Raw genomic sequence first — 26,897 nt, forward strand, 5'->3', positions numbered from 1 at the left:
AACGTGGTATCACTTTGACTAATGTCAGTCAGATAAAACAGTGGCACCAGAAGTTAGTTAGCAATTTCAAATTCTTAAGCTGTATTTTTCCATGCTGTGTTCATATAGAAAGTCATGGCACTTAAATGCTTTGCACTATTCTTTATTACTTAGATTGCATAAAGCTAGAAACTGTTCCAGGTACCCAAGCTTCATATCCCATCTCTACAAGTGGCAGTAGCCCTGCCTTGTGCTTTGCCATAAAGATAATGCTGCTGCATTACAACGTAAGAACTGGTCATACATCCTGAAGCATCTGGAAATGTATAGCAGGAAGGAGCTCTAGTTTTAATAAACTTGTCCACTTAGTATTCTTAAAAAACCCCACCAAAAAACAAAATCAAACCACCCTCATGCAAACTGTGGTAGGACTGTAGAATTTCGTCAATGGTCTACCAAGGTAGCATGCTATTCAATTCTAGTAAGTTTTTCTTTTGAATGTACTTATGTCACTTGAAAATGTTCTACTTTGTTTCATAAAACATTGCTCCCAGTAATTTGTTTCATTATTTGATGTGTGCTCAGACTATGTAGATAGGGATTTTATTTTTTTAGAGACCCTGAAGGCTGGTTGGATTCTGTGGGAGCAGCAAATACTTAGCAGCCTTGAGCTATAGAGTATCTTTTTCCAGTTCATCAAAGGAAATGTTTCGTGTTGTGCCTATTTTATATTCACTTGACATATTTAGTTGCTGCATAAAAATATGTTGTATATTGTGTTCAGAAAGGGGTGCTGGAATGCCAGAAAGAATGATTTTGAGTAACTGATCGCTGCGGTTGTCTCAATCTGCAGTAGAAGTAACTAGTGCTAAAATGTCATAGAGGCTAATTTCCAGCTGAAGGATGTGTTTCAGCATTTAAAATTAATATTCAGGAACTTAATGATGATAATGAAATTTTGTGAACTACTACTCTGCAGCACAATATTCGTCTGTACAGTCTGTAAGCTTCCAGAGGAGGAGTAACATCCAGCAGTTACTTTATTTGTAGATGAAGACTTAACTGCAATAGCCATTTATTTGACCTCCACCTACTATCTTCTAAATTTATTACTGTTCGATGTTTTTCTGTATCTCAAGTCTGGACATTAATGAGCATTTTTTTCCCACCTGTTAATGTAGAAAAAATTCCCTCAAAGTTAACAAAGTTCAAGTAGATTTACATACAGCCCTTAATACTGAAAACAAGATTCTAAGCTAAAACACTAGCTAAATATCATATAATTAATTTAAAACCCATGAACTTTTAATACCCATGTTTATAACTAATTTTTAATACAGACTTTCTTTTTAATGTTTCCCCAACTATGTCCATCTGACAAGTGTAGAGTTGTTCCTTATTTGATGTTGAGACTCTTTGCATCTTTAACAGGTAGGATTACTAATTCAAGAATAATGTTACTTTGATCTTTTTCTGGATCTTACTTGGTTCTTGTCTTTCTCCTCTCCCTGTCTTTGTCGTCTCTCTTACTATAAGACACCAGCTGTTGGAAGGTTTTTTTTTTCTTTTTTCCTGCTCCATGTTGGACTCTTTCCTAGCAGGTTTCTGTGAGAAGTTCGTTTGCATCAAGGTTTCTGGTGACCTCTTCATGTCCAACATGGGGAGTCACGTTCGTGTTCTAGTCTGTATGTCACATTTGCTGACTGTTTTTTGTGAAAAAGTGTTCTGTTTTGGGGTAGCATTATAAACTGAAGTGTAGAACTTGTGGATTAGAGTGTTTGTAATATTTCTACATGAAAGAAGACTAAAAGCATTACTTGGCTCTTTTTTTTTTTTTTTTTAAGCTGGTGCCCTAAGGATATTGGTCACATACTTACCTGCCTCTGAAAATTGCACTGAGCGAGCAACCCATTTGCGTAAAAGTCAATGGAAAAACAGGCAGCTAAACACCTCCCATTAGCTATGAAAGTACTTACATAATTTTGTTTGTTCCCCTAAACAGTGAGAAATAAGTTTAACTTCTGATCATAACACTTGTGAAATGAAGTGTTGTGCTTATATGAACAGAAGGCAAGATAGGGTTGGGATTTGGGCGTTGATAGTGTTAGCCTAGCATTAGAAAAAATTGAAATATAACTGAGTTTTCAGTTACAGATTACTCCCCGCCTCCTCCCCCCCCGCCCTGGGACTGTAAGCGCAGTGCATGCCTTTGGACCCTCTTACCAAATATTACAAGTTCCATTAAAAAGTTATGTTCTGCAACATCAAAAGACTAGAGAAGTAACACATCATTGAACTGTATTTGGATGTTGAATGCTGTTTTGTGGTTTCTTTGACCTTAGAAGAGAATGGCTTTTTGTTTGCAGCCTGTAAGTTTTCTTATCACTAAGTATAAATGTTCTTCTAAACATGCTTCAGTGTTTCAAGTTCTGAAACATGATGGCCTTGTACAATGAAAATTTGCAGGGAGTGTTTGCAGCATGGGTGGTTTCTGTCCTTGAATTTTTATTTCTGATGATATCTTAAAATGTAAGCCATTGAAATTTATCCCAATGACCTTTAGTAATAATGCTTCTAAAAAGGGCAATGCTTTTTTGTATTTTGAGCTTTGGGGTTTGGGGTTTTTTTCTGTTAGAGGCAAAATTATGACATTAAAGTCACAAAAATATAGATAATATATATAGATATATTAAATACAAAGTGACTTGGCTGTCTGTAGTAGCAGTACCAAAATAACAACTGATGTCATAAATTTACATTCCTGGATTGACAGCTTACAGCTAATTTCACCATTTTTACCTTGCTTGACCATGTTATTGAGAGCTTACCTCAGATCAGTAACTGCATGTAAGTGGATGTTTAAATTTTGATACACTTACTGCATCTTAATATCATAGGTTATATATAGTAAGATGGAAAATTTACGTATTTGTATAATGTCACCACAGAACTATTCTTCCTTCTTGGAGGTTCCTGCCAAGTTTAACCTTTTTTTTTTGTATGGGGTCATAGCTCCAGTTAAATCAGTCCTAGACATGCCAGTGTTTGCTATATAATCATGCTTTGTTCTCTTCATAGTGACTAAAATCTGTGTTTTGGCAGGTGTGCTATTAACTTGGAGCTGATAAGCTGGCCCTCCCTCTTGAAAATGCAGGAGTAACTGCTTCATTGCTGTAGTTCATTATGGGACAAATTAACCCTTGAAACTGGTTATATTTTAGCTCTAAATGTTTAGGCAGTTTTGTGATTTTCTTTTCCATTAGGATTAGATGCCACTGTTCTTCCTGAAACTAATTGGGTTTATTTCCTCATGTGTTATGTAAAAAGGAAAAATACGTACTTTTTAACTTATTACTGAATGTTACACTAATTATTGAGTCAAAAGAGCAGGTTTTCCCTTCCATTTTCTCCTCCCAAGAGAAAGAGAGTGCTGCCAAGTTTGCAGCGTTCTCATTTCAAAATAAGTGTTTTGCCTTTGCTATTAGAGAAGATTAGACTTCTTGGAAATGCACAGTCCTAAGGGGCTTCAGCTACTAAAGAAACTGCAAGGATGGAATGCAGGAATCAGTCTACCCCACGGAATATATTAAAAAGTTAGAATTATTTTTTTTTCCTCCCAAGTTTTGTATTTTTTTTTTTTTAAAGCAGTGTAGAAAATTCAGTCTTTTTTTTTTTTTTTACTTTGTTTTGGAACAGGTTGTTTGGCAAAAATTCTTTTAAAGCAATAAGACTCTTTCAAATATTCTGTATAAAAGAAACTGACAACCGAAGTCAGAGTTCTTTATGGAGTATAACCTGTTAAAATTCCTCATAGAAATTATATTAAAGGAGTTGCATGTTAACTGATGAGATCCAAAGGGACCTCAATGACTAAACTTGACTAAGCATCTACAACCAGAGTTTGTCTGGGTTCATAGCACTAAGCATCTTCAAAGGGAGGGAGAAAATTTTTTTGTCTTCAGTTTATTCAACTGGTTCTTTTCAATAATAAATTTCATCAAAGATGATTTTATAATGGAAAAAAGTAGCAAAGCTGTATTCTATCTTTACATCTCTGACTAAAACTGGATGTAGAAGGTTAGAGCTGTTAATTCTGAAATGTTGCTTGACTTCTCAATTACTACACGAGGTGATACGTGGCTTCATTTAGCAGCTATCTGCGCAAGGAGGTTTCCTCACCTATATCCAGGCACAGGTTCTCCCCACTCCCACGCATCAGCAGCATCTACTCATCTCTGCCTGCATGGCCAGTAGGTCTGGGTTAAATCAGCTGAGGTATCCAGCAGAAAACTACTTGTAAGTTGTTTTATTTGCAGGCTTAATTTTCTGTTGAGCTATCTGGCGAATTGTGTCTCCGAAGACTACCCAGTTGCTAGACTCAGTACAGGGGTAAAAAAAACAGTGAGGATGAGGGGCTATAACTGGAGAGAAAGTTAAGATAACTGTTTTAGTGACAGCAAGCTCTTATGGTCTTGGTTGTGACATCAGCCTACACCCTTGTACTTTGGTTAGCAAGTCACCTTTAAAGGTAGAAAGTGTTTTTAATTTTCAATGTATCTATCTATCTATATATTTATATTAAGCTTTTCTAAACTTTCTTTCATTTTGAAATTATTTTTTGTGCATTAAATATCCTAATTTCAACACCTCAAATGCACCTTGATATAGATCACAAAAAATAAAGCAACAAGGAAGTCTGTAATTGCTGAGTGTAATACATTACAATCAGGAAAAGCATGTCAACTATGTAAATACTTGCATGTATTCAGAAGCCAGGTATTCTCCTGATTAGCTTAAAATATCAAATTGCATCAAGTAATGTTCTATTTACATTAATAAAAAACAAAACAATTTTGAATGACATATTCTTGTTTTTCAAATTAAATCTTGAAAAAGTCATTTGACTAATGATAGATAAGTTAACTTGTTAGTTCTGAAGAAAGGTAACCTCTGTCAGCTCTTGCCCCTGGATGCCACTTTTGAGATTATAAACCTAAGCTGCATTGCCCTGATGAATTCTGTATGTTGTATGGCATATATGGATTTACGTTGTTTTGAAGGGAATAGCCAGGCCGTGAATTTGGGGTTAGGGAGGTGATTAATATGTCTTCTGAAAGTTTCTGTTGGAGGAAACTCTACCTGATGCATTATATATTGCCTAAGACTCCTTTTGCAGTTTGAATATAATAGCTTTAGTTTGCCTTGCATTTTGGTTTTTTTTAGGAATAGAAAGAAGTTCCTTAAGAAAATAAATAAATCACCATTTCATAACAAAGGTGGTGTTCTTTACGGAATGGATACACAGCTACTTTGTTCTGTAGAGTTTGAAACTAGAAGAGAATCTTAGTCAGGAATGACTGATTCACCACCTGACTATTATTACTAGTTGGTTTTAGCATTTCTTTCTAATCTACCTGCATTTTGGTCACTGTTTTTATTGCATAGGTGCCTTTTAAAAACTAATAGCCAGCAAAGAAGAAAGAGCTTAAGAGAAAGTAATTGCTGTTTCAAATAAGTAGAGAAGTTCCTGGTAGATGCCGCATAAGTGAGTGTTATTGAGTTTTAAATTTAAGTTTCAGTGTTGACTGATTTCCATGTAATTGTAAAATTATGGAGGAATTGCTGTAATGAGGTAACTTTTCTTCAATGTAGTATATAAATAGGAGAACTAAGCTTAATATGTTATTAAACGGAGAACTTGGGAATGTTTAGTGTACAGTCAGCTTTTGATTTTTTTGCTGATGCAATATCCAAATCCTGCATTTTCAGAATTTACTGTTTAAATGATGATTATTTGAATGTCTAATTATAAATGCTTGTTACCTCTGGTACTTCCTTTTACGGCACGATAGAAATTTCTGGTTTGCATTGCAGAGCTATCTGAACAGCAAGTGAACACAAATGGCAGGCAGTAATTCCAGCGTCTGCAGCCTGTGCCAATAACTTGTTAAAACTGCTTCTTTCTCTCAAGTTTCCATTTGCCCAAAGTTGCTTTAATAATGGTTATTAAAGAAGTGAAGGGGAAGCAAAAAATGGTGATGCAAGGTGTGTTGAAGCTGTTGAAATTTCCCATCCCTGGTTCTCTCTCTTCTTTTCCCTTCATTCCCTCTGGAGAGCTAGGTGACTCCCCGTCCTTCTCATGCTTTGGTGGTTTTGTGCCACATGCCCCACTATGGGATGTGTTTTTCTTATGGGGTTGGTGTGTATTTGTCAATTTGTGCTGTCAAGGTCTTTTTGTGTCAAGTCTTGTCTTGTTTTGGCTTTCCAATTGGGAACACTTTGTTCGGGATTTTTTTTTTTTTAATCTATGTTGGCTCCTGTGAGGTTTTTTCTTTTTTTTAAAGCTAGATGTTTTTAGGCAAATACATTTAAGAACAAACTGTTGCTTTCAATTTAGTGTGAAAATTAAGAAATAGTTATATGCCTGCTGTAACGGGACATAGATGATAGAGGAGCACAGTATCCCTATAATAAAAAGTAGAGAAATGTCTCCTGCATATGTGATCAGTGTTTAAAGGGTGAAATTCCCTTGCTGATGGTGAGCTCTAAACTTAGTATAGTGAGATAATCACAATTTGACAGATACTGGCTACAGAGATAACTGCTGATATCCTGAGAACTCATAGGAGAAAGGCAAGGTATTTAAGAAACAGTGATGTATGAGCAAATCGTCTTTTGTATGTATTGAAAATGTTCTTATCAGTTCAATGTTTTCACTGTGATAGTTAATTTGCAGGTTTTTAAACTGGGCATAGCTTCCATAAGCAGTATTGAAATTTTAATTTCTAATTACAACTGGAACCAAACACCAGCTCCAAGTAATGGAGGTGGGTCTCAATATTTACAAGGTACTGTGTTTCATTAACCGAATATGCAATGTTTAGCAAGGTTTTTTTTCTACCTGTTAGTTCCCAGGTAAAGATACAAGGTTGCCCTGCTGGTTTTGTTGCGTGTTGGTTTAGTGAATTAAACATGAACCAGATTCACTTGCAAACAGTTGGAGAGGGAACTGAATGGGTGCAGGGGGGACAGATGACAGTAGCAGCATTGTCTGGACAATCTCTATTTGCAAGGAGAGGTGTATAGTATAACATCTTTCCTTTCTGTCTGGTATTCTCTAAGAATGACTTTATCACTGGTGGTAAACGTAGTGGGCACGTAGGCAGTCTTACCTATAGTCATAGTAACTTAAATAGCTGTGCTGTTAAATAGCTTGTATTTGTGAAAACTGTGATAGTCAGCTATTTAGCAAATTGTAGATAAGGTAACAAAAAGCAGTCGGTGGCAAATAACTAACTTGAGAAAATATGGTTGCTTAACTTTTTATTTTTAGTAGCAACAAAATCAAGAATATAAAGAGGGTAGAGTAGAAGGTATAAAGAGAGTATAAAGAGGACAGAAGGGATAGAAAGGACTCGAGTATTTCAGGATGATATTTTTAAAATTTAAGGATTAAAAGATAGTTTGATTTCAGTACATTAAACTATTAAAAAGGTGTTCAAGCCTTTTTCAAGGCTTCTCTCAGAATACCTTGTTTACTCAGTTGTTTAAATGGCTAATAACTGCAAATGGTCACCTGTAAGTGCTGGAATGCATTATGAAATAAAACTGATTTTAACTGCACAAAGTCTTTGGATTTCAAGAAACTTGTCAAATGAAATACTGTATTAAATGAGGACTTTGAGATAGATAAGGTTGGAGAAATATAATCTGTAATTTTTAGTAACAAAAAGAAAAATAGGACTGTAGGCATTAACCTGCATTAGAAGAGTAAAGTTGAAAAGCTTAGTGCTAGGTGGAGGTTTCCTGGGTATGTTGCCAACTAAAAGGTCTGTCCAGGCTTCCCTCAGGCTTGCTGTAAATACTGTTTGTTAAGCTACAGGAATTTTAAGAAACAAAAAGGGGAGAAGCTGAGGCAAGAATGTGAGCCTTTTATTTAAAATTGTGCTGTAAACAAAATACATGCAATTTAAATGAATTCTTTCAATTCCTCTCTAGAATTGTGGCTTAGTCCTGAAAGCACTGAGGGTATAGTTCTGGACCTGTTGGAATTTGGTAGAGCAGGCATGTACCCCAAGAACCTGATTTGTCTAAATATGTTCTTTTCTATTATTTTTTGACCAGTTACAGCCTATCCATCCATACCCCTTGTCCAAATCTGGCCAGACTTGGACTGCCACTTTATACCACTGAGCTGCTGCAGTTATCTCTTACATTTTGCTCTCAGTAGCTCAAAGCAAATGTTACTGCCAGAGGGGAGGGTTTTGAGATAGAGTGATAGAAGGGGAATGGGACAGGAAAAGGAGGGGGGACTGGGAGCATTTGGGTGGAATTTTACTGGGACTTCTGCCTCCTTTTCAAGCCTAAATTCTGTGCCTTTCCTGACTGAGAACAGCTTGTATGGAAACAGTAGCAGTTTGGCAGAGAGAGATTGCCGGTTCTGTTTTAGTTAAAGAGACACAGAGTTGGGAAGTACCAGCTGGCTCAGCAGGTCCAGTTCTGTTGCCATCTTGGGCAACTGTGTGATAGATTTTACTTTTTAAAGAGAACATCTTGTCTGCATACTGTTACACCATAAAATGCTTGTGGTGTGCCATAAGATTAGTAGAAAAAGACTCCAGCTGTAACTATGATAATGCAGAAAGAAAACAGGAAAGATTAATGGCATTGCTATTTCAGGAACCATTAGGTTTGACAGGAGTGTATGTTGGATCTTATGACTTTTTTGAGGAGTAAACTGTGCTTTACACTGCAGAGGAGGGCCAAAAAGGATGTGGGAGAAAAGAGGCAGTATCTTGAAATCTAATGGGACTCTCTCCCCACCCTGGTAGCTCCAGATCTAGAACTGAGTTTAAATCACAAGCATGCCAGTATGATGGATCAGCCAGGGCACCTAGGAGAATATTTTATCAAGAAGAGCACTAGTGCTGTAGGTCTGCATCCTGTTTATAGGTATGGCTAACTTCTGTTCTCATAACTGTTCTCAACATTTGTTTAGCCTAGCAAAAAGGACAAGCTCTTCTGATTCATCTAAAGTAAAAGATGTTACAGGTTCCTGATTATTATTATTCTATTTTCTGCATCTGCTCCAGTTTAAGTTCCTGTTGTTGAATACATATGTGCAGTTCTAGTCATCCAGTATTTCATATGAGGTCTTTATGCTTTGTACAATTCTATTGATACTTCCCTGTTTCTACTAAAAAAAGACTTTTTAGTGCCTTTCAGAGCTGCGCAACTAGCTCATGCAGTTACGTGTAGTTGCTGTTTTGGTTTTCCCTCTGTTAGGCAGACTAGCCAGCTATTTCTTCTTCCTTCACCTCTGCTTTATAGCTGTAAGTTTTATGATTGATACCTTCCAACTTTGCATATTTTCTAGTATGATGATGTGGTCTTCTTCAGAGTGGGAAGTATCTTCTGACTTCGCTGTCAGTTCTTGAAACACACCTTATATTTTTACTCTGATTGCATGCAAATTGGCTTGTGAAGCAAACATGCTGCCTAATGATGATTCCTTTCTATCCCGATAACTCCTCTCTTAAGATTTTCCTTCATACAACTGCTGTAGAGGATTCTTTGATTAATTCTTACTCTGTCTGTGTGATTAAAATTCCTAAAAAGTATTCACATCTGCTCAAGTCTGCTCCCTTATCCCTTTCTAAGAAGCCATCTATCAGGACAAAATGGGATTACTGTGATATGAGCTATTTGTAATGTAACTCTTCTATAATTTTGCTGCTATTTCTATGCCTTGATGTCCCTAATCACTGTCCTTAATTAGTTTTTTCAACATCTATTCTAAGAATACATGTAAGTTAAATTAATGTCTGTAGTTGGATGAATACAATGCAGTTGTTTTGAGTATAGATAATGGGGTTTTTTATTCTGTTATAGTGCCATAACTTTACAGATTCATAAAAATGTTTGATAGTAGATTTATACTTTTTCCAACATTAGTCCTACTCTGAGGGGGGGTGGTGTCTGTTCCAACCTGTTATTTCCTAATTCTTTGAGCTCTTTGTTCAGTGAGCTAGGATGACTAACACTTGGAATTCCATGTTCTTTTCATTTACATTGGACAGCGTGTAAGTTTTTTTTCATCTCTGTGGTTAAATAGCAGTATCTTTGTTAGGGATGCTATTAGAATCTTCATGTACACTTGCTGCATTGTCAAAAGTTTCTTCAATGTTTAGGACACATGCAAAATGATATCCACCAATTTCAATACCACTTTACCACGCAGCATTTGGTTTTTTCACACTTTTATCTCTGAAGGTTTTTTTGGCTTTTCTCTTCAACATATGGATTTATTTTTCATTGAATTATTGAAAATAACATGCAATATCTCTTTTTTCCCCCATCTGTGAATGGTTCTGGGCATGTGTTGTCTTCTGTATTCAAAGCATGCCTGGTATATGGCAACCTAACCTCTGCTGCTATGATGTTAACAACTTTACTTTCCCCTTGATCTCATTGCAAAATGGTAGTGTCACAAAAAGAGGTGTGTTAAAGTCAGAATTGAATTGAAAGTGGTGTCACCAGTAGGAAACATACATGGCCTTAAAATATTTAGTCAAATGTTTAGTTCTGGCTGTAGCACACAGAATGTTTGAATAACAGTCCAAGATGAAGTTTTATGCTAGTTCACACAAGTCTTCTCACTTCCAACTGGATCTCCTTCTCTTAGAATTTGAGTCATTCAGCAATAGTCATAGTCTCTGGTTTTGCTTATGTCAAAATAAATGAGGTAGACGTAGGATTTTCCTGCACTTTTGGCATTCCTAATCTAATTCTGTTTTATTTGAGTAGGTTTGAATTTATTTTCAAATGAGCTTTGTACTTTTAAATATTTTAGGCTGTGTTTGTCAGAGCGATAGCACTAATGTAAGTATGAACTTTACTCTTTGTGGAAAATAAAAGTCTGAAAAATGTTAACGTAAACCAGAAAGTACTAAACTGGCTCTTACCCAACTTAATATTGCAGATGTTTTGGAGTCTGAAAAGACAATTTAAGGGATTTGAAAAAGAAACAAGTGGAGGCTGAGTGAACAGAGTAAGCATGCGATTGTCAAAGTGACTCCTCGCAGGTTAGCAGCCAGTGAGGGCCAGGAAGCTGTGGAAGTGGCAGAAGGATGCTATAGTAAAGGTTGCTAGGCTACTACCAGGGAAGAACTTAAAGAGCTCTACTCAGCTATGCCGAGCATTTTTACTACCCAGCTGCTAAGTAATCTGTGTAGAGTATTGCTGTTTTCCTGGCTACCAGCCGGAAAGGGAAGTTTGAACTGCTAAGAAACGTTGTCCCTTTGTAGGATGAAACTTGGCTACATGCCAGTTATTACCTTTTGCAAGACTGACTGTTTTTGGTTTCGGTCACATTGACTGACAAGGAATGTCAGGAATTCTGCTGAACATGTTTGAAATGGAATAGCAAACAATAGGTCTTTGATTCAAGTATAAAAGTATAAAAAACTCTTGCATGAATTTAACTTGTTCTGGTGGTGCTGACTGGTGAGCTCTTGGTTTGTCTGTACCATTTTGGCTTTAATTTCTTCTACTCTGTGTTAAGAAGCTTACTGAAAATGGAATGTGGAAAACTATTTATTGCAAATGCAAGGTCAGTTTTTTCTAAGGGAAGGTAATTCTTCATCTGCTTTTGTATTAATGGTTTCCCTGTACTGTGTTTTGCCATACATATAGTTGGAAAACACATGTATTTATGATTCTTCTTATTTGTAACTTAGCCTGTGATCTTTGTCCCAGGAGATGATTTTAACAGAAAGTTAAATCTAACAGTTACTACTACAGACAGGAACTGAATATGGAATTAAAATTATGGTGTGTTAATAATGATTGCTTTGCACCTGTTGTCTTTCTCCTTGTGAGCTCTAACATGATAATGCAGTTCTTTTTCCTTTTAACACGGTTTTGTGAAGGTGTATTACAACTCTGCCAATACTGTTGTGTAATGAGCAAGTCAGACACTGAATACACACTGTAGGATGCAACAGCAAAAAAGATAATTTACTGTAATGCCCATGAAGGTGCAGTGAATATGATATGCAGTGGTAACACGGATTTGATCCAAGTGCGGTGTCCTGTTGCGGGTTGTGGACTCCCAAGCCAAGCTAATTCCCCTGATACAATCTCCCAACTTGTACTGATTTGTGGCCTGGGGATTTCTTGACCTTAAAGCCACTTTTTTGATGTAAATGCTCTTAATGGAGTTGTCTTCCGTAAATTTGTGTAGGTGCTTTTAAATCTATGTAAAATAACAATATTCCCATACTATGCCAAGAATTCCAAAGTTCACCTACCTGTGTGTTGTGTGAACAGCTGCCACGTGTTTGATTCTTATCTGCTAATTTCGCTCGATGATGTCCGTTTCTTGTGCTGAGAAATGCTAAAGAATTGTTACTTATAGCTTCCTTCATTCCATAGGTAGTGTTATAGATGCTGTTCTTAGCTGTTTCTTTTCCTAGGGGAAAACTCCCTGTCTATTAACCATTTCTTGTAGCTGTGGATATGCTGTTTTGAGCACCCTGGTTGTGTCCTTCTCTGCCTCTTTCAGTTCTGTTATATACTTTTTGAGATGAGTAGGAGCCAGGATTGGGTGCAGTATTAAGGACAGATTTTATACAGTGATGTAATGTGTTCTGTTTTGTTTTCTAAGTCTTTTATAAAAATTCTTAACATTTGTTTTTGTTTTACTACTGCTGCTATTTTTATTCCTTCAGAATCTCGTTCCAAAGTGAATAACTTTTTCACAGCCTGTCATCATCTGGGTGATGTTAGGATTCCAGGCTTTCTTAAACTTAAGTGCTTTATTTTACATCTCTTTACAGTAGATTTCTTTTGCTGGTTTAATATCTACTCACACAGTTGCATAAAGAACTCATGACACTGTAGGTATTTCTCACTTTTATAGCTTAGAATTATCAAAAACCTTTTTCATGTTTATAAAAATTGCAATAATATTTTCACAATATTTAAAGTATACAATTATCTGTGCAATACAACTTGTATGTGAAATTAATAGCAGAACTGGATATTTTTGATTGCCATTGCATTAATTTACAAACTCAATCTTTTGCAGTTTTGTTGCTAGAGAAGATGGAACACGATGACATTTGTAATAAAACTCTGAAGATTACAGACTTCGGTCTGGCTAGAGAGTGGCACAGAACAACCAAAATGAGTGCAGCAGGGACTTATGCGTGGATGGCTCCAGAAGTTATCAAATCCTCCATGTTTTCTAAAGGAAGTGATATTTGGAGGTAAGACATTTGTCTGCTTGAAGACCATGTTCAGTAGAACTATGTTGAGGTCTTTGAATTAATTTTTATTTGGATTTTTTTTTGATGGTTTCCTAGGCTATTGTCTCAGCATATGGCAAGTACAGCTGTTCTAAGAAACATATTAATTTCTCATTATGTAGTTCATTTGATCTACATTTAGTTATTCATGATTTACAAATTGGGGAAGAGGGAGGGGAAAATAACAGAAAAACTTTTTTTTTTTTTAGAAAGCAAGATCTCATTAAGAGATAAAAATATCTGTTGGCTTAGATACCTTTTATCTGTAGTATTAATATAAAACAGCCGTATGGTCTTGATACATTAACATACAATTGATGTTGTATTGGTATGTTTACTTTATATCAGATGTCTGAAAAGTCTCATTCTGCGTAAAGAAATGGGACCAGCCAGTTGTTTACCTTATATGTCTGATAAATAAAAACAAGCTGCAAACCAGAACTTTGCCAAATATTAACTTAAATTAGTGCTGTTTTTAGGAATCTAGAATGTTGTGTGTAAAAGTGAACATCACATCTCAGCTTTTAGTAGCTGGAGTGAGGATCGTGTGTTCAGCACAAAATTGTTTTAACTTGCTCTCTAATTTTAAAGGTGGGGAACTCCCTATGTTAAATTTGTAATTTCTTGTTAAAGACGTTATTGTGGATCATATAAGTAATATGACTCTCAATACTGATGCTATTTTTTAGTGGTGTAGTGAGATATGTGTATTGTAGAAAGGTAATTTAAAATTTAGTTTTAATTTAGTTCTGTTTGTGAGTGGGGAGAAGCAGTGATTGCAAAATAGGTTCTAAAAGCTGCTTTGCCTCACTCTGAAAAGTCTACGTTTCCTTTCTTTTTGAAATGTTTTCTCTCTGAAGGATCCAAAGTAGCTATTCGGGGAAGGAGGGGGGGATTTTAATCTGTTTTCTCGTGCCTTCTTATGCATGTTCTGTATTGTATAATTCTTAAATAGGGTCCAATTTTGCTTTGGTACCTGATATTCGACAGCATGAAGTAATACTTCTGGTATTCTCAGAGTGATTCTATATCTGCACTACTGTTTTGTGACACCCATTTTTCTTCTATCTGGAACTGATTTTCAGCATTTTGTTTACATCAGTCTGAGTTGATGTCCGGTTGAGAAACATCTTTGGCTTCATTTCTTTTTTTTCCATTCTTTCTTCCCTTTTCTTTTAAATTTTTTTTCTTTTGTGGGGTGGAGGTTGGGTGTAGGCGTTTCCCTAATCAGCTGTATTCCATGCTTAATTACAGGTCCTGTCCAGTCTTGTTGCTGTGATTTTAGGTATCTGAGGGGGTATGCTTTGGTGCAATTATTTTATATTCTGCTGCAACATTAGTTTACATTTTTGGAACCTACAGTATTTCTCTTCTTCGCCTTCTCTCCTGCACGCCTCTCTTGTAAAAATGTAAGTATTTAGCTCAATGATGGACGTCTAACAGGAGAGGTTTTTAAGTAGAAAGGCTGTGTTGTACAGTATAGTTTAGACCTTCTTGGCTTCTAAAGATTTCCTGCTTACTGCACCTTGATCTATTCTGTTGCTTATCTTTACTCTTTCTTTAAAAGAAAAACAAATAAAGAATACCCTGGTTATGGGAGTGTGCTTTGTTTTAAAATGCATTCAGGTTATATAAGGTTACAAATTTAAGTATGAGTCTCTAAGACAAGAACACAGTATATGTCAGGAAAGTTCTAAACTTCAGTTACACATACTGAGTACTGAGTCACCAAAAGAAGTCTGCAGAGCTCTTACTGAAGAAGAAAAGAAAGAAGGAAAAAAAAAAAAAGGCAGTTGAGGCTGCTCAAGTATACTCACACTTGCAGCTAGTCTTCCAGAATCAGCCAGTGCTTGGAAGTGGTGTGGGAGTATTTTCGTGCAGAGCCTTCCAGGCTGCATGTTCTCAGGTGTCATCCTAGATAGCAGAGCTGGTACTTTCCAGGCCCTGCATATGTATCCTTTTGCTTCCCAGAGTTATAACTACTGCATTTATTATTTTTTGTGTATGCGTCCAAATTCCAAAACAAGAATTGTACTCTTTCAGCCCTACCGTTCCATTGATCATCACACATTTCTTAGCGGTATGTCAGTCTTGGGTTTGTGTATGGAGACTGAAAGTGCAAATATGTCCACACATTTCCAAGTGCTGGTGGTGTGCTTCAGCGGTGGTCTTTACAGTAATGCACGCCTCCACTGTACAAGCTCTTGGCAAAGCTAGGAAGCACTTACTGTACAGCAGAATTAGCAGCTGCTTTTGCCTGGCACATTCATATACTTTTGAAGTGATTCATATAGCAGTGCTTAGTAACCTCTGCTTTAGAAGATAGACTGTAGAGTAAAATAAACTTTGAGAACTTCAGTTACCTTCATTTTGATCAGCTTTTAAAACATGTAAAAACAACAAGTTATTGCTGGAATGAGATACAGTAAGGCTTATATCACATTTGATGGCAGGAGAATAATTTTTAACAATGAAAATACTTAATGCACTTTCAAAAAGATGTCCTTTTAGTTTTCGTGGGTTAGAAATGTATAATTCAAGCATATTATGTCTTTATTTTTGGCCTTTTGCTAACAATGGAAAAGGAGATGGCTTTTGCTCTTTTAAAAAAAAAAGCTATTTCTTAGAAGCTTTGACTGTATACATAGGACAACTGTACATGGGCTGGTGAAATTTAATGCACAAAGTAGCTACTTCTGTAGTTAAGAGAGTTAATGAGTAGTTGTCCCAGATAATGATAGATTAGTACCTCCCAAAAACTCCAGCACGGCAGGACTAGAATGTCTTTAGGGTTCCTCCTCACAGTTTTCCCGCACAGCGCTGGCTCTTGTTACTCTATATTAAGACTGCTTTCATTAAAAGAGACGCTTTCAGGCTATTACTGTATTGGTCTGCTTAAAATTTTACAACCACCTTCTTGGCATTGTTGAAAACTACTTAGGATTAAAGGCTTGAATTGTAAATACAACTAAAGCTAATAGTGTGACACAACTTTTTATAAAGGGTGATTTCTTTTTAGTTACATATATTGTTCTGCTGAACTTAAGAGTTCATGCTAAAATATGTATAGAATAGTCTGAACGAGGGAATTTCTTGAATTAAGAACAGTCTAGACTTGTGGAGAGAGCATGGCATTATTTTCATGTTTTCTCTAAGCACGCAGATGAGATGTGATTCAGTAGCATTCCTCCATCATGCATAAAATGTGTATGTACTGCAGGAAGTGTTGTACTCATTAGTGTCAGAAGTACCACTGAATTCAAACAAAATTTGAATTCTTTGTTTTATCCTTCTTTGAGTATACAAGCAAGTGCAAAGGCTAGACTGGAAAGAATTGTGAGGAAATTATTAAGAAGCCCAAGACTTTTATTTTTTATTCTGTTGTTTAGGAATAGACCATATTCATCAGCTTTTGATTAACTATTAACACTATAAATTCATTAGTTATCTAGGACTTTGTGATAGGCAAAACTTCTTAGATGGACAGAAAGTTGATAAACAAAACACTGCTGATATTTATGCTGATATTGTGTAGTTTGCTGTTTGATTATTTATTAAAGTGATGTTGTAAGGTCTTGCATAAAGCTGAATGACTTTTTCCTCATTGAGGAGAGAGTGACAGAAAAACTTAACGAGTGTGTTTTCTTCTCCCTGTCACATCTGCTGTAGTTGAGGTGGTATTTCTAGTACTAAGGGGGGTACATAGTAAGAGAAGGGGTACATAGCTCTTACCTCCCCAGTGCTGTGTGCATTTCTCATATAGGAGAGTTCGATCCAGTCCTGCAAAACTTGCAGTAAGTTTCTTCACACGCCTGGAGAGAAAAGGCAAGAGCAATACTTTGTATTGGTTTTTTCCCTTTGCTCACTTTATTATTCAAAAGCAGCAATAGGTTGTCCTTTGTATCCTTGTTCTACAGATAGTGGTTCCCGGGCAGGAAGAGAAGCCGGGGGGAACCCCAAAAACAGTCATAAAGTCCACTTTAGGCTTAGATTCTAAAAGGAGTAATTCCTGCTTCCACAAAAATGACTGTGAAAGCTGTCCATTTCAGTGGTGGTGGAAATAGGAGCTCTGGAGCAACAGCAGCAAGCATGCTATCCCAGCCCTTTTTAGGGGCTTGGATCACTTGAGCAAGCCATACAGGTCCAAAGAAGGTAAAAGCAATACCCAGCTCTTCTTTTAGAGTGGAGCACATAGCAGAAATTCTTACAATTAATGTTGCTGCAGTAGGAATTCCGATGATACTTGATTTCCGTACCTGATCCTGAGAAAAGATCTCTTCATGCCACCACTTTTCACTGGAGGCAATGTTGTTTTGTTTGTGGGGTTTGTTGTGTTTTGTTTTGTTTTCCTAGCATGGAGAAATTAGTTGTGTGTCTGTAATCATTTCTCAATCTTGTTGCATCTTCTGTGGGAGGTGAAAAGTTAACAGGCCTTTATATAACACAAAAGAGATTAGAAATGCGAACTTCCGAACAAAGCTGGGGCTTTTCTGGTGTTTTTAATTACTATTTTTTTTTTTTTTTAATTAGTGTGTGCGTCTAGGTAAATTGTTGGGAAATGCTTGGAAAGGGGAATGGCCTGAATGCTCTTCTGAGGTTTCCTTTTTTTTTGCTTGGTTTGCTTGGTTTCTGGTGAGGAGAAGGTTGCTTGTTTTCCTGTCATTCAGATATCTGACTAAGTGAGATTCACATGATACTAGCATTTCTATAAAAGTGAGTTCAGGCTACATTTTGAATAGGAGTGAGAGCCAATCTTAGAGTCACATCCAATTTGGTTAATTGCTATTAGTGAAAAGGTGCAAGATGACGAAAGTAGAGCTGACTCTTAAAAGACATTCACCCTTGTCATGGGAAATCATCGTGAATTTCAGTGCATGGTTGGACAGATCCTTGTTTGTTCTTGAGTAAACAATGTGTCAGTATTCAGAAAATAACTGTTAAAAAAATTTCCTTTTGTAGTTATGGAGTGTTGCTGTGGGAACTGCTTACAGGAGAAGTTCCTTACCGTGGCATTGATGGTCTTGCTGTGGCTTACGGAGTTGCTGTCAATAAGCTTACTTTGCCCATACCATCCACCTGCCCTGAACCATTTGCAAAATTAATGAAAGGTATGTATCCTTGCCCAGAATAGTTACGGGGTTGGAAAATAAACACCTCATTTCATAATGTGCTGTGTACAGAGTATTTTGTTTTTTCTTTATACAGCAATCTGGTGTTACAGAGAGTTGAATGTGTTTTTGAGGAAGTCATACAGTGTTACTGTGCACTGCATAAGTTCTTCAATAGTGATAAAGTACATTTTTGCTCTGGTTATACTGGTTGCCTTTTACACTCAAATTGCATTAATTTTCATAAGCTACCGGATATACTTCAGGAAGAACTGCAAATGCCATTTTTTCCTCATTGTTTCTTTCTGACTGTCAAAAATGTTTTGGAAATACTTAGAGAGAAATAAACATTACTTGTTAATGTCTATTTCCTTGTGTTTAATGAACATTTTTACCTTTTATATGTATCCCTTCTGTGCAGTACTTCTAGTTGCTGTTTCAGATCCTAAAGATAGAAATGAAAAAAAATTGGTTATTAATACAAAACAGTCCTCTGACTACTGGTAGGTAGATGTCACTTCTGTAAATGGAAAAGGAACTAGGGAAGCCTTGCAGTTAAAGGGAACACATTAAAACTTGAAGTACAGTAGCAAATAACTTGAAATTCATGTGGTTCTTCAAAAAGTTCTGTGTACTATTAAAAACTGATGGGATTTTGATAAATTCTAGAATGCTGGGAGCAGGACCCTCATATCCGACCATCGTTTGCCTTAATTCTTGAACAGCTTACTGCCATTGAAGGGGCAGTTATGACTGAAATGCCTCAAGAGTCTTTCCATTCCATGCAAGATGACTGGAAATTGGAAATTCAGCAGATATTCAATGAATTGAGGACCAAGGAGAAAGTAAGTTGATTCTTCCAATTGCATGGCAGTGAAGGAAGGATGTGTGTATATGCAATTATGTGATAACAGAAGTTTTGAACTTTTGAATTGACTTGCAAATATAATACTAGAAATCTGATTTAGTGGAGATACATTTGAGAGAATAAACTACTTGGAAGAGAGGATTTACTGTCTCATTAAAACAATGTTAGTTTAAGTTGCCTATTCTTGTTGGTGGATGCACTATTCTTGAACTCCATTAATATGTTTCTGGACATATGAACAACACTTTAAGATAACCCTGTAAATGTCTTGCAGCAAACTTACTTTGGAAAAAAAAGGTTGCATACTGGTTTTCTCAAATTTCAGACAATGTTGCTTTTCCCCTTTCTTCCTTAACAAAAACAGTAAGCAGTTCTGTATGCTGAAACTATAGCTAGAGGTGTTTCATTTGAAGTGAAATGTTAAGTTTGACAGGAAGCGTAATGTTATTACAATAAGTGAGGGTTATCATATGCATGCCTTATTCGAGAATTACAAGCAGTTGAAAAAGAAACGTATTCACACCTGTCTCCCCAGAGGAAGTAGGGTGTAGATCTGTAAATGTGGCACGTAGGCTCTTTTTAAAATGTGAGGTTTTTTCCTTCAATGTTTGAATGCATCACTTAACAAAGAAACCAGAGTTTATTTACCCCTTAGCTAATCTTTATAAGCACTGCAAATTTTCAGCTGCTGCTGAACATTCTCCTCAGCTGTGGGAATGAAAAGCTTTTCAACCTGTTATATGACTCTATCACATGGCTTCTTTTCCAAAAATGGAATAGTGCTTTTATCTCTCTTCTTCCTGAACAGACTGACAATATTGTGTTGCAGTTTTGGAAATCTTCTTGCCAGATATTAATAAGATCAATTAGGTCAAACTTATACTCATGAATCAGCAAATCCATTTTCTATTGTTTATTATCCAGATTGCTCTCACTGATCTTCTTCCATATTATCATATCATGTTATGTTTGCGCTAAATTAGCACTTACTGTTAATTCTCTTTGCCCTCTCTTTTAGTTACTTCCACTAGTTTTTAATCACCCTGAAGTTTATATTTTCCTTTAGACAACTTGTCAAAAATAACAGTTGGAATAGGCCAGGTATCCTTTTGAGTCCCTGTTAGAAATGCTTCTAGTAGAAACAGATTCCTTCTTTGCAGGTCTTTCTTGCAGTATAATTATTGCCCAGTATATATTTGTTGTTGTTTTTCATGAAGTGGTAATAGATGAGGAAGAAGAGAATTGAGATGCAGTGACTTGTGAAGAAATCTTTGTAAAAGACGTAGTCACTTAACTTTGACAAAAGCAAAAACGAAACTCTTGTCTTGCAAGTCAATGTCAGTAGCCTCTGTCCCTCACTTCTCATCGCATGTCACAAATGGCTGTTTGTGGACTATTGGCTGGAGATGTGTGTGACATTACAGATCTACTATAATATCAGCATATGTGGTATCAGAATTTATTGATCGCCCCTAAGATTGCAGTATCATCAATAATGATCTTACATACTTCCTATCTGCCTTTTCTTCCACCTTCTGCTTTTCCCTCTACCATTTTCATTCACAGAACTGGGTAAGTGTTTTCTGTGTGGTCTCTGCCCTGCCTGCAGCGGGCATACATATTGCTAGAGCTGGGCTGAGTGCCTCTGGAGCTGTCAGATCTCTTCCTTTCCATATGGGTTATAGTCCCTCTACAGAGAGTAGAGACTTTCCTTTTTACATGCTGTGGGGTCACCAGCCACTGCATTTACTTGCCACAACCTGTCATAGGCCATAATTCTCTTTTCTGCCCCTCCAGGAAGTGCTCAACCAACCGTTTTCCCCTTTTTACTCTGGGAGCGATTGTAATAGGCATTCTCATTCAGGTTTTTGGGTTTTTTTCTTTTATTTTTATTTTCTGGAGGCATTAGTCCAGTATGAGATTTCCCATTGAAGAAAAAGCTGACTAAATCAAGCTTGGGATTAACTAAGTCGGCACAAAGCTTTGGAAGAAGAGTCATATTTTTGGTGTAAAAGTGAGTTAAGTTTAATTAGGGAGCAGGAAAGATAAAATGCAATTTACTTCTCATATGCCAAAGTAAATGCATCTGCCCAAATTAGATAAACCTGTTAAAGAATGAAAGCATGTAAATTTGACTTAGACAAGGTTTTTGTATGTGCAGGCTTATTTAATTTGGCACATTATCAATTTTACTGACAGGCAGTAGGGAGAAAGTAATGTCTATGAAGTATTTATATAACAATAAAACAAACAAAAAAACCCTGCATGGAGTCTCATGCCCTGTAAAAGAGGAACTTCTGTAGCTGGAGGAGTTTCCTCAAGGGCTTGATGTAAATGAGCAGTGGTGACGCCCACTCCAAGAGAAGATCACAATCTTCTTTTCACAAACGTTCTTGAGCAACTTAAATACAGAATTCTTTCCTAGCTTCCTTACAATGATGTTTTAATTGTAGAGTGGTGTAAAAACATTGCATAACTAATTGCAGTAAGTCTGTTTTTAATTAGTTTATTTGGAAAAGAGTAAATACTTAATCTCTCAGTGAGGAAACACTATTCCTTTTTCTAGACTGTCTACCTTTTTAATATGAGCCCTCAATTTTTGTGTAGTTACTGAGCTTTATGAAATCTGGATTTGAGGACAACAAGAGGCAGATAATCAACAGTGTCTCCTAATACATCTTTATTACAGCATTAATACAGTAATAAACACCTTTTCTAGTTACACTCTAATGTACTCAAATGCTATTTTTAATTGAGTGTCACTTTCTGTCCAGGTAGCATTTACATAATCATATGCAAAAATTAAAAAATCCTATAGAGCGTCACATAGAGTATCAGTCATATCATAGCTTCTCCTTTTCCTGTAGTCTCTTTTATTAGCATTACTGACTACAACACTTCTGAGTAAGTCTGTGTCATTCATATGCCCCATACCATGAAGGGAGGTCTACTTAAATTTCAGATATATTTTAACATATTTTGGAAGCTGAAGACTGAGGTAATTTTAGATGGTAGGTTTACAGTTGTTTAGCCTTGGGGATTCATTTACCCTGAAAAACTAACTAGCTTTCTCACTAAAGATTTTCCGTCTCCAAAATAAAAAAGAATAAAGGGAAAATAACAACTATTTATGGGATTGATGGTTGGAGAGTCTATGTGGTATATAATTCAGTGGTTAGCAGCTGTTTGATGTCATACAGATACCTGCTAGATTTTAATTAAGAAACAGCTGTCTTCTGTCGTATGACTTGGTTTATCCTATTACACTAATCCTCATTTGGTATAATACTGATTGCTTTTCTAGATAGAAAAGTGCTAGTTAATACATGACTGAAAAACAGGAAAGGTTAGAAAATTTAAGATAAGTGCATTCATTTGTGTATTTGTCAGGTCATTGACTTTGTTAGTGCATAGGAGCTATCTAAGAGCAGTCCTCATGCTATGAAACAGTCTCTGATGTGAAGTACTTTGAGCACATTTTCTGCTAGACTCTAAGCTGTTAATCTTTGATGGGATGTGTTGTCCCCATTGCCAGTGCTTACCTACCTTAAGTAAAGTGACTGAAGTAGTTAAAAGGAAATCTGTATAATGCCTGATTCCATCTGGATACAGAATCTTGGCTTATGCTGAATGGAGGACTGTCAGAAGGTCGTATGTGCATGTTACATGTGTATAGTGCATCATGAAAATAGATAAGGAAATACTACTGTGCGCTTTATGTATGCTTTAATACAATCTTTACATTAGTACTTAGTTTCACTTGCGTAAATCTTATCCTCAGGAGCTTCGATCACGAGAAGAGGAGTTGACAAGAGCAGCTCTTCAGCAAAAATCTCAAGAAGAATTACTTAAGCGCCGTGAGCAACAGTTAGCAGAACGTGAGATCGATGTACTGGAGCGTGAGCTGAATATCATGATATTCCAGTTAAATCAAGAGAAACCCAATGTAAAGAAGAGGAAGGGCAAATTTAAAAGAAGCCGGTTAAAACTTAAAGATGGACACAGAATTAGTTTGCCTTCAGGTTTGCAATTTTTTAAAAGTTCACAATATATGTTATGATTAAATACTCAGGCTTCAGTTATATGGTTAATGTTTTTAGTATTGGCTACTATTTTAATTCATTGCCAGGTCGCCCTACCTTAATAATGCAAAAGGATATGGTAAGAATTGTATAAGCCTTTCTTCTTTTATTAAGAAAACAACTTTCACATATATTCTTGTGGTCCTCATTTCAGCTGGAAGAATCTTTCACCTGATTCAGCAAGAAGTCCTGTGTATCTGGAGGGAAAGGTTACTAGCATGGGAGCCAAATGATTTAAGACTGCTTCAAAGCTCAGATTTTTGCTATTGTTCTTTTTGTGCAGATAGAAAAGTACATTTATATCATATCCCAGAACTTTCTAACATGATCAAATATTAGTGCTGTTTGCCCTAACCTTGCAAATGCAGCACTTTGTAATGGCTGGAGGTACAGGTGTGGTCGGTCCAAATTGCATGCTTATTGCAGTCACAAAATCCAACACAGCAGCTGCAGCCTCAGGTGTCTTCTTGCAAGAAAACGCTGTAATAGCAACAGAAAATATTATTTCAGAATACAAATATAGTATAATTTGAATGTTAGAGCATTTAATTCCACCCATGAGTGCATTAAAATGCCCCCTTTTTGCAAAGGAGGTGTGTTAGTAGAGAGACAGGTTTTTTTAGTGTCAGGGACTGGTTTAGTGGTGCCTTTTTAACGTTGCCAGGAGATGGCTCTACACAAATTCAAGTTTACGCCAATGGTTGGAAAGCCTTCAGTTGTGGTACCAGCATCCTGGTGTCGATGGACTTCCATTTAGTGGCTTCCAGGTCAAGCCTGTCAGTTTATTACTAATGCAGTAAGAACTTAATGCCATGCTAACACAGGTCTGACCAAATCATAGCTGTCTGGTAGTTGGAAAGAGACAAAGAGGGCAGTAATATTTAGAGTAATGTTTCAGAACTAGTGAAATAAGCTTATTTTTCCTTGCTTTAAAAATAATAAAAGCAGTAAATAAAATAAATCATACTACAGCCTCCCAGAGAAGTATGTTAGATTGGTTTATGCTGGATCACGAGCTTAAACTAACTATTTGGTCGTTTATTTCCAGTTCGGCTCATATTTAACTTGAAAAAGTGATAAAAATAAAGTTTTATTCAGAATACCACTTGGCACTCTGTTGTCAAGAATCACACAGATGAACTTGTCCTTGAGATGATTCTATTGTAAGAGCAATTCTAATTGCTCCTCTATTAGAGAGGAGCATATCATCAAATTTTATTTCATAAAATTTTTCCTACTTTGTTTACTTTTTTTACTACATTGCTATAAGTATTTGTAATGCTGTAGTTTGGTGGCTTGTTTTTCTCACGTGTTGATAGATGTGACTTCTTTGTTAATGCTACTTTTTGTGTTGTACATGAATTAATTGTTAAATAAGGCAAATCTGATTGACGTGAATGTTGATTGATTTTAGATGAAATATTGAGATTTTTCTTTCCCCCTGTGACAACCAAGAAGATTGAATAACAGCTTGTGATATGGATGTGTCTCAGTTTGAGTCCACTTGGGCTTAACTGCTTTTGTTGATGTTACTGCAAACCTCTCATATAGTGTCTGTGAGGGTGTGAGTGAAATCCTGGACCATTTGACTCAGTATCTAAATTGTTACATTAAGAGTTAGAGTTTCTTGGTGTTTTTAATATGAACTTATACTATCAAGTCTAATTCATTATATAGCTTTAATTGTTTAAGAAGTATAGCAGTATAATCTCATTAAGATTTTTTTTATTTGGAACATTAAAACTGATTTGTTTTACTCTTGTAGATTTCCAGCACAAAATAACAGTGCAGGCATCCCCCAATCTAGATAAGAGGAGGAGTTTAAACAGTAACAGCTCTAGTCCATCAAGTAGCCCCACAATAATTCCTCGTCTTCGAGCTATACAACGTAAGTCTCCACCATTTCTATTTGTTCATTTGGTCAATAGAAACTGTTTGTTCCATATACCCACTGAAACACTGATAGTAGTAGTATCAGATTCCAGACAGATTTCTGTCTGATTTCCAGGTCCCTTAACTTGTTCTAACAGTTGCAACTTGTTCTTTGATGGGAGGGATAATCTTGCTAAAATGCTAACTAATTTTCAGTAATTCAAAATGATTGTGAATGCTTTAAATCATACCTTTCCTTAATAACTTCAGGAGGTCATTTGTAAACTGACTGGGATAAAACAATGAAGAATCAAATTCAATTTATAATGGCAAAAGTCAAAGCATCACATTTAGAACCCATGTAAGATGGAAAACAAGTTTTTATTAGGTATTGGAGTTGATAAAGGAAATCGGTTATGGACTATTAAAATAGAGGAAAAAAAGAAAGATTCAGAGAATAAGGGACTCATGTGAGATGGAAAGGATGAAAAATCAGCCAGCAGCTGAGCTTGCTTATGTCAAAAGAGAAAAAAAACTTTAAGCAAATACAAAAGCAGAAGAAAATAGAAAAGAAAGCTTGCTTTAGGTTTTTTGAAAACAAGAGGAAGAAGCAAAAATAAAATCGTGGGTACACTTGTAGGCCTACATTATTCCATGTATAGTGATGACAAGGGAACGTGTGTTCATTCTTATGTAGGGGAGGTACCATGAATACGGAAGAAAACTGATCATATTATAGTGAAGCCTGCATTTATATTTGGGAATGACATGTATAGATAGAAAACAATTCCTACAAGATTAACTGCTTGCATTTGTACTGTCTGATATATTGTGCAAAGTAGATTGTCTAATTGTCCATATTTAGCATGGAATGCCATGCGAAATGAAAAAGCCTCAAGTTTCTCTCTCTATATGAAATCAGTGGAACCTGTTCCAGCTGTTTGCTTATGGATGGTGACTATGTTCTCTTGCAAGGGTAGTCACCTCCGAAGGAAATTACTTCAGAATCTGGCTTTATCAGATGTAACTAAGGAGGACAGGAAATCAAAATGCATGTTTGGTTGTTTTTTTTTTTTTCCTGCATACTGTTCTGTAGCTAGTTTAAAGGGTTTTTTGTTTGTTTGGATGGTTTTTTGAAACTTTGTTTAAAGTCTGGATAGAAACCAGATCACTGATCTCCTTTGAAATACCTCTGCCTTATGAAATCCTTTTCATTATTAATGTCTAAAGGAGTAGTGTCTTTTCTGACAGTAGCTTTATTATTTGTTTGAAATGTAACTGATATAGTTCCCTGGGTGAAGACCATTACTACCCATATGTTGTGGATAAAAGAGAGGTGGGCAAACTCTGTCTTGCTTTTCTTAATAAAAATTTGAGATGGAAGGAAAATTGTGTAGTCTTTTTTCAGTAGTTATCTGAGACAGTATCTGTGTTGGTAATGGCTTCCTAACCTAAAACTGTGTGGTGGGTTTATTTGGTTAGTTACTTTTTACTGCAGAAAGGTAAGAAGGGTTTTTCTTAGTAAAATGTCATAATTACATACAAACAAGACTGTTTTGCTTTATCTTTGATTCTCTTTGCTCTGTATGGAAATGCTTGGAAATAAAGCAAGTGTCGGGTATTGGCATGATTCTGAAAACTTAGAGTTTGGTTTTTTAAATGCATAGCCTTATGGAAG

General features: G+C 36.2%; 1 protein-coding gene across 1 annotated transcript in view; it reads left to right on the plus strand.

The window, feature by feature from the left end:
• MAP3K21 (mitogen-activated protein kinase kinase kinase 21) overlaps positions 1 to 26,897 on the plus strand; it is a gene marked incomplete at its 3' end in the record, with an annotated part of 40,029 nt that overhangs the window by 6,530 nt on the left and 6,602 nt on the right. The window contains exons 2-6 of the mRNA XM_081998054.1: positions 13,070 to 13,250; positions 18,249 to 18,397; positions 19,067 to 19,242; positions 23,047 to 23,287; positions 25,113 to 25,235. Of these exons, the coding sequence (XP_081854180.1) occupies positions 13,070 to 13,250; positions 18,249 to 18,397; positions 19,067 to 19,242; positions 23,047 to 23,287; positions 25,113 to 25,235 (870 nt within the window). The remainder of the gene's footprint in view (positions 1 to 13,069; positions 13,251 to 18,248; positions 18,398 to 19,066; positions 19,243 to 23,046; positions 23,288 to 25,112; positions 25,236 to 26,897) is intronic.

This window comes from Phaethon aethereus (assembly GCF_964289735.1).
Source record: "Phaethon aethereus genome assembly, chromosome: 3".
Lineage (NCBI taxonomy): Eukaryota > Metazoa > Chordata > Aves > Phaethontiformes > Phaethontidae > Phaethon > Phaethon aethereus.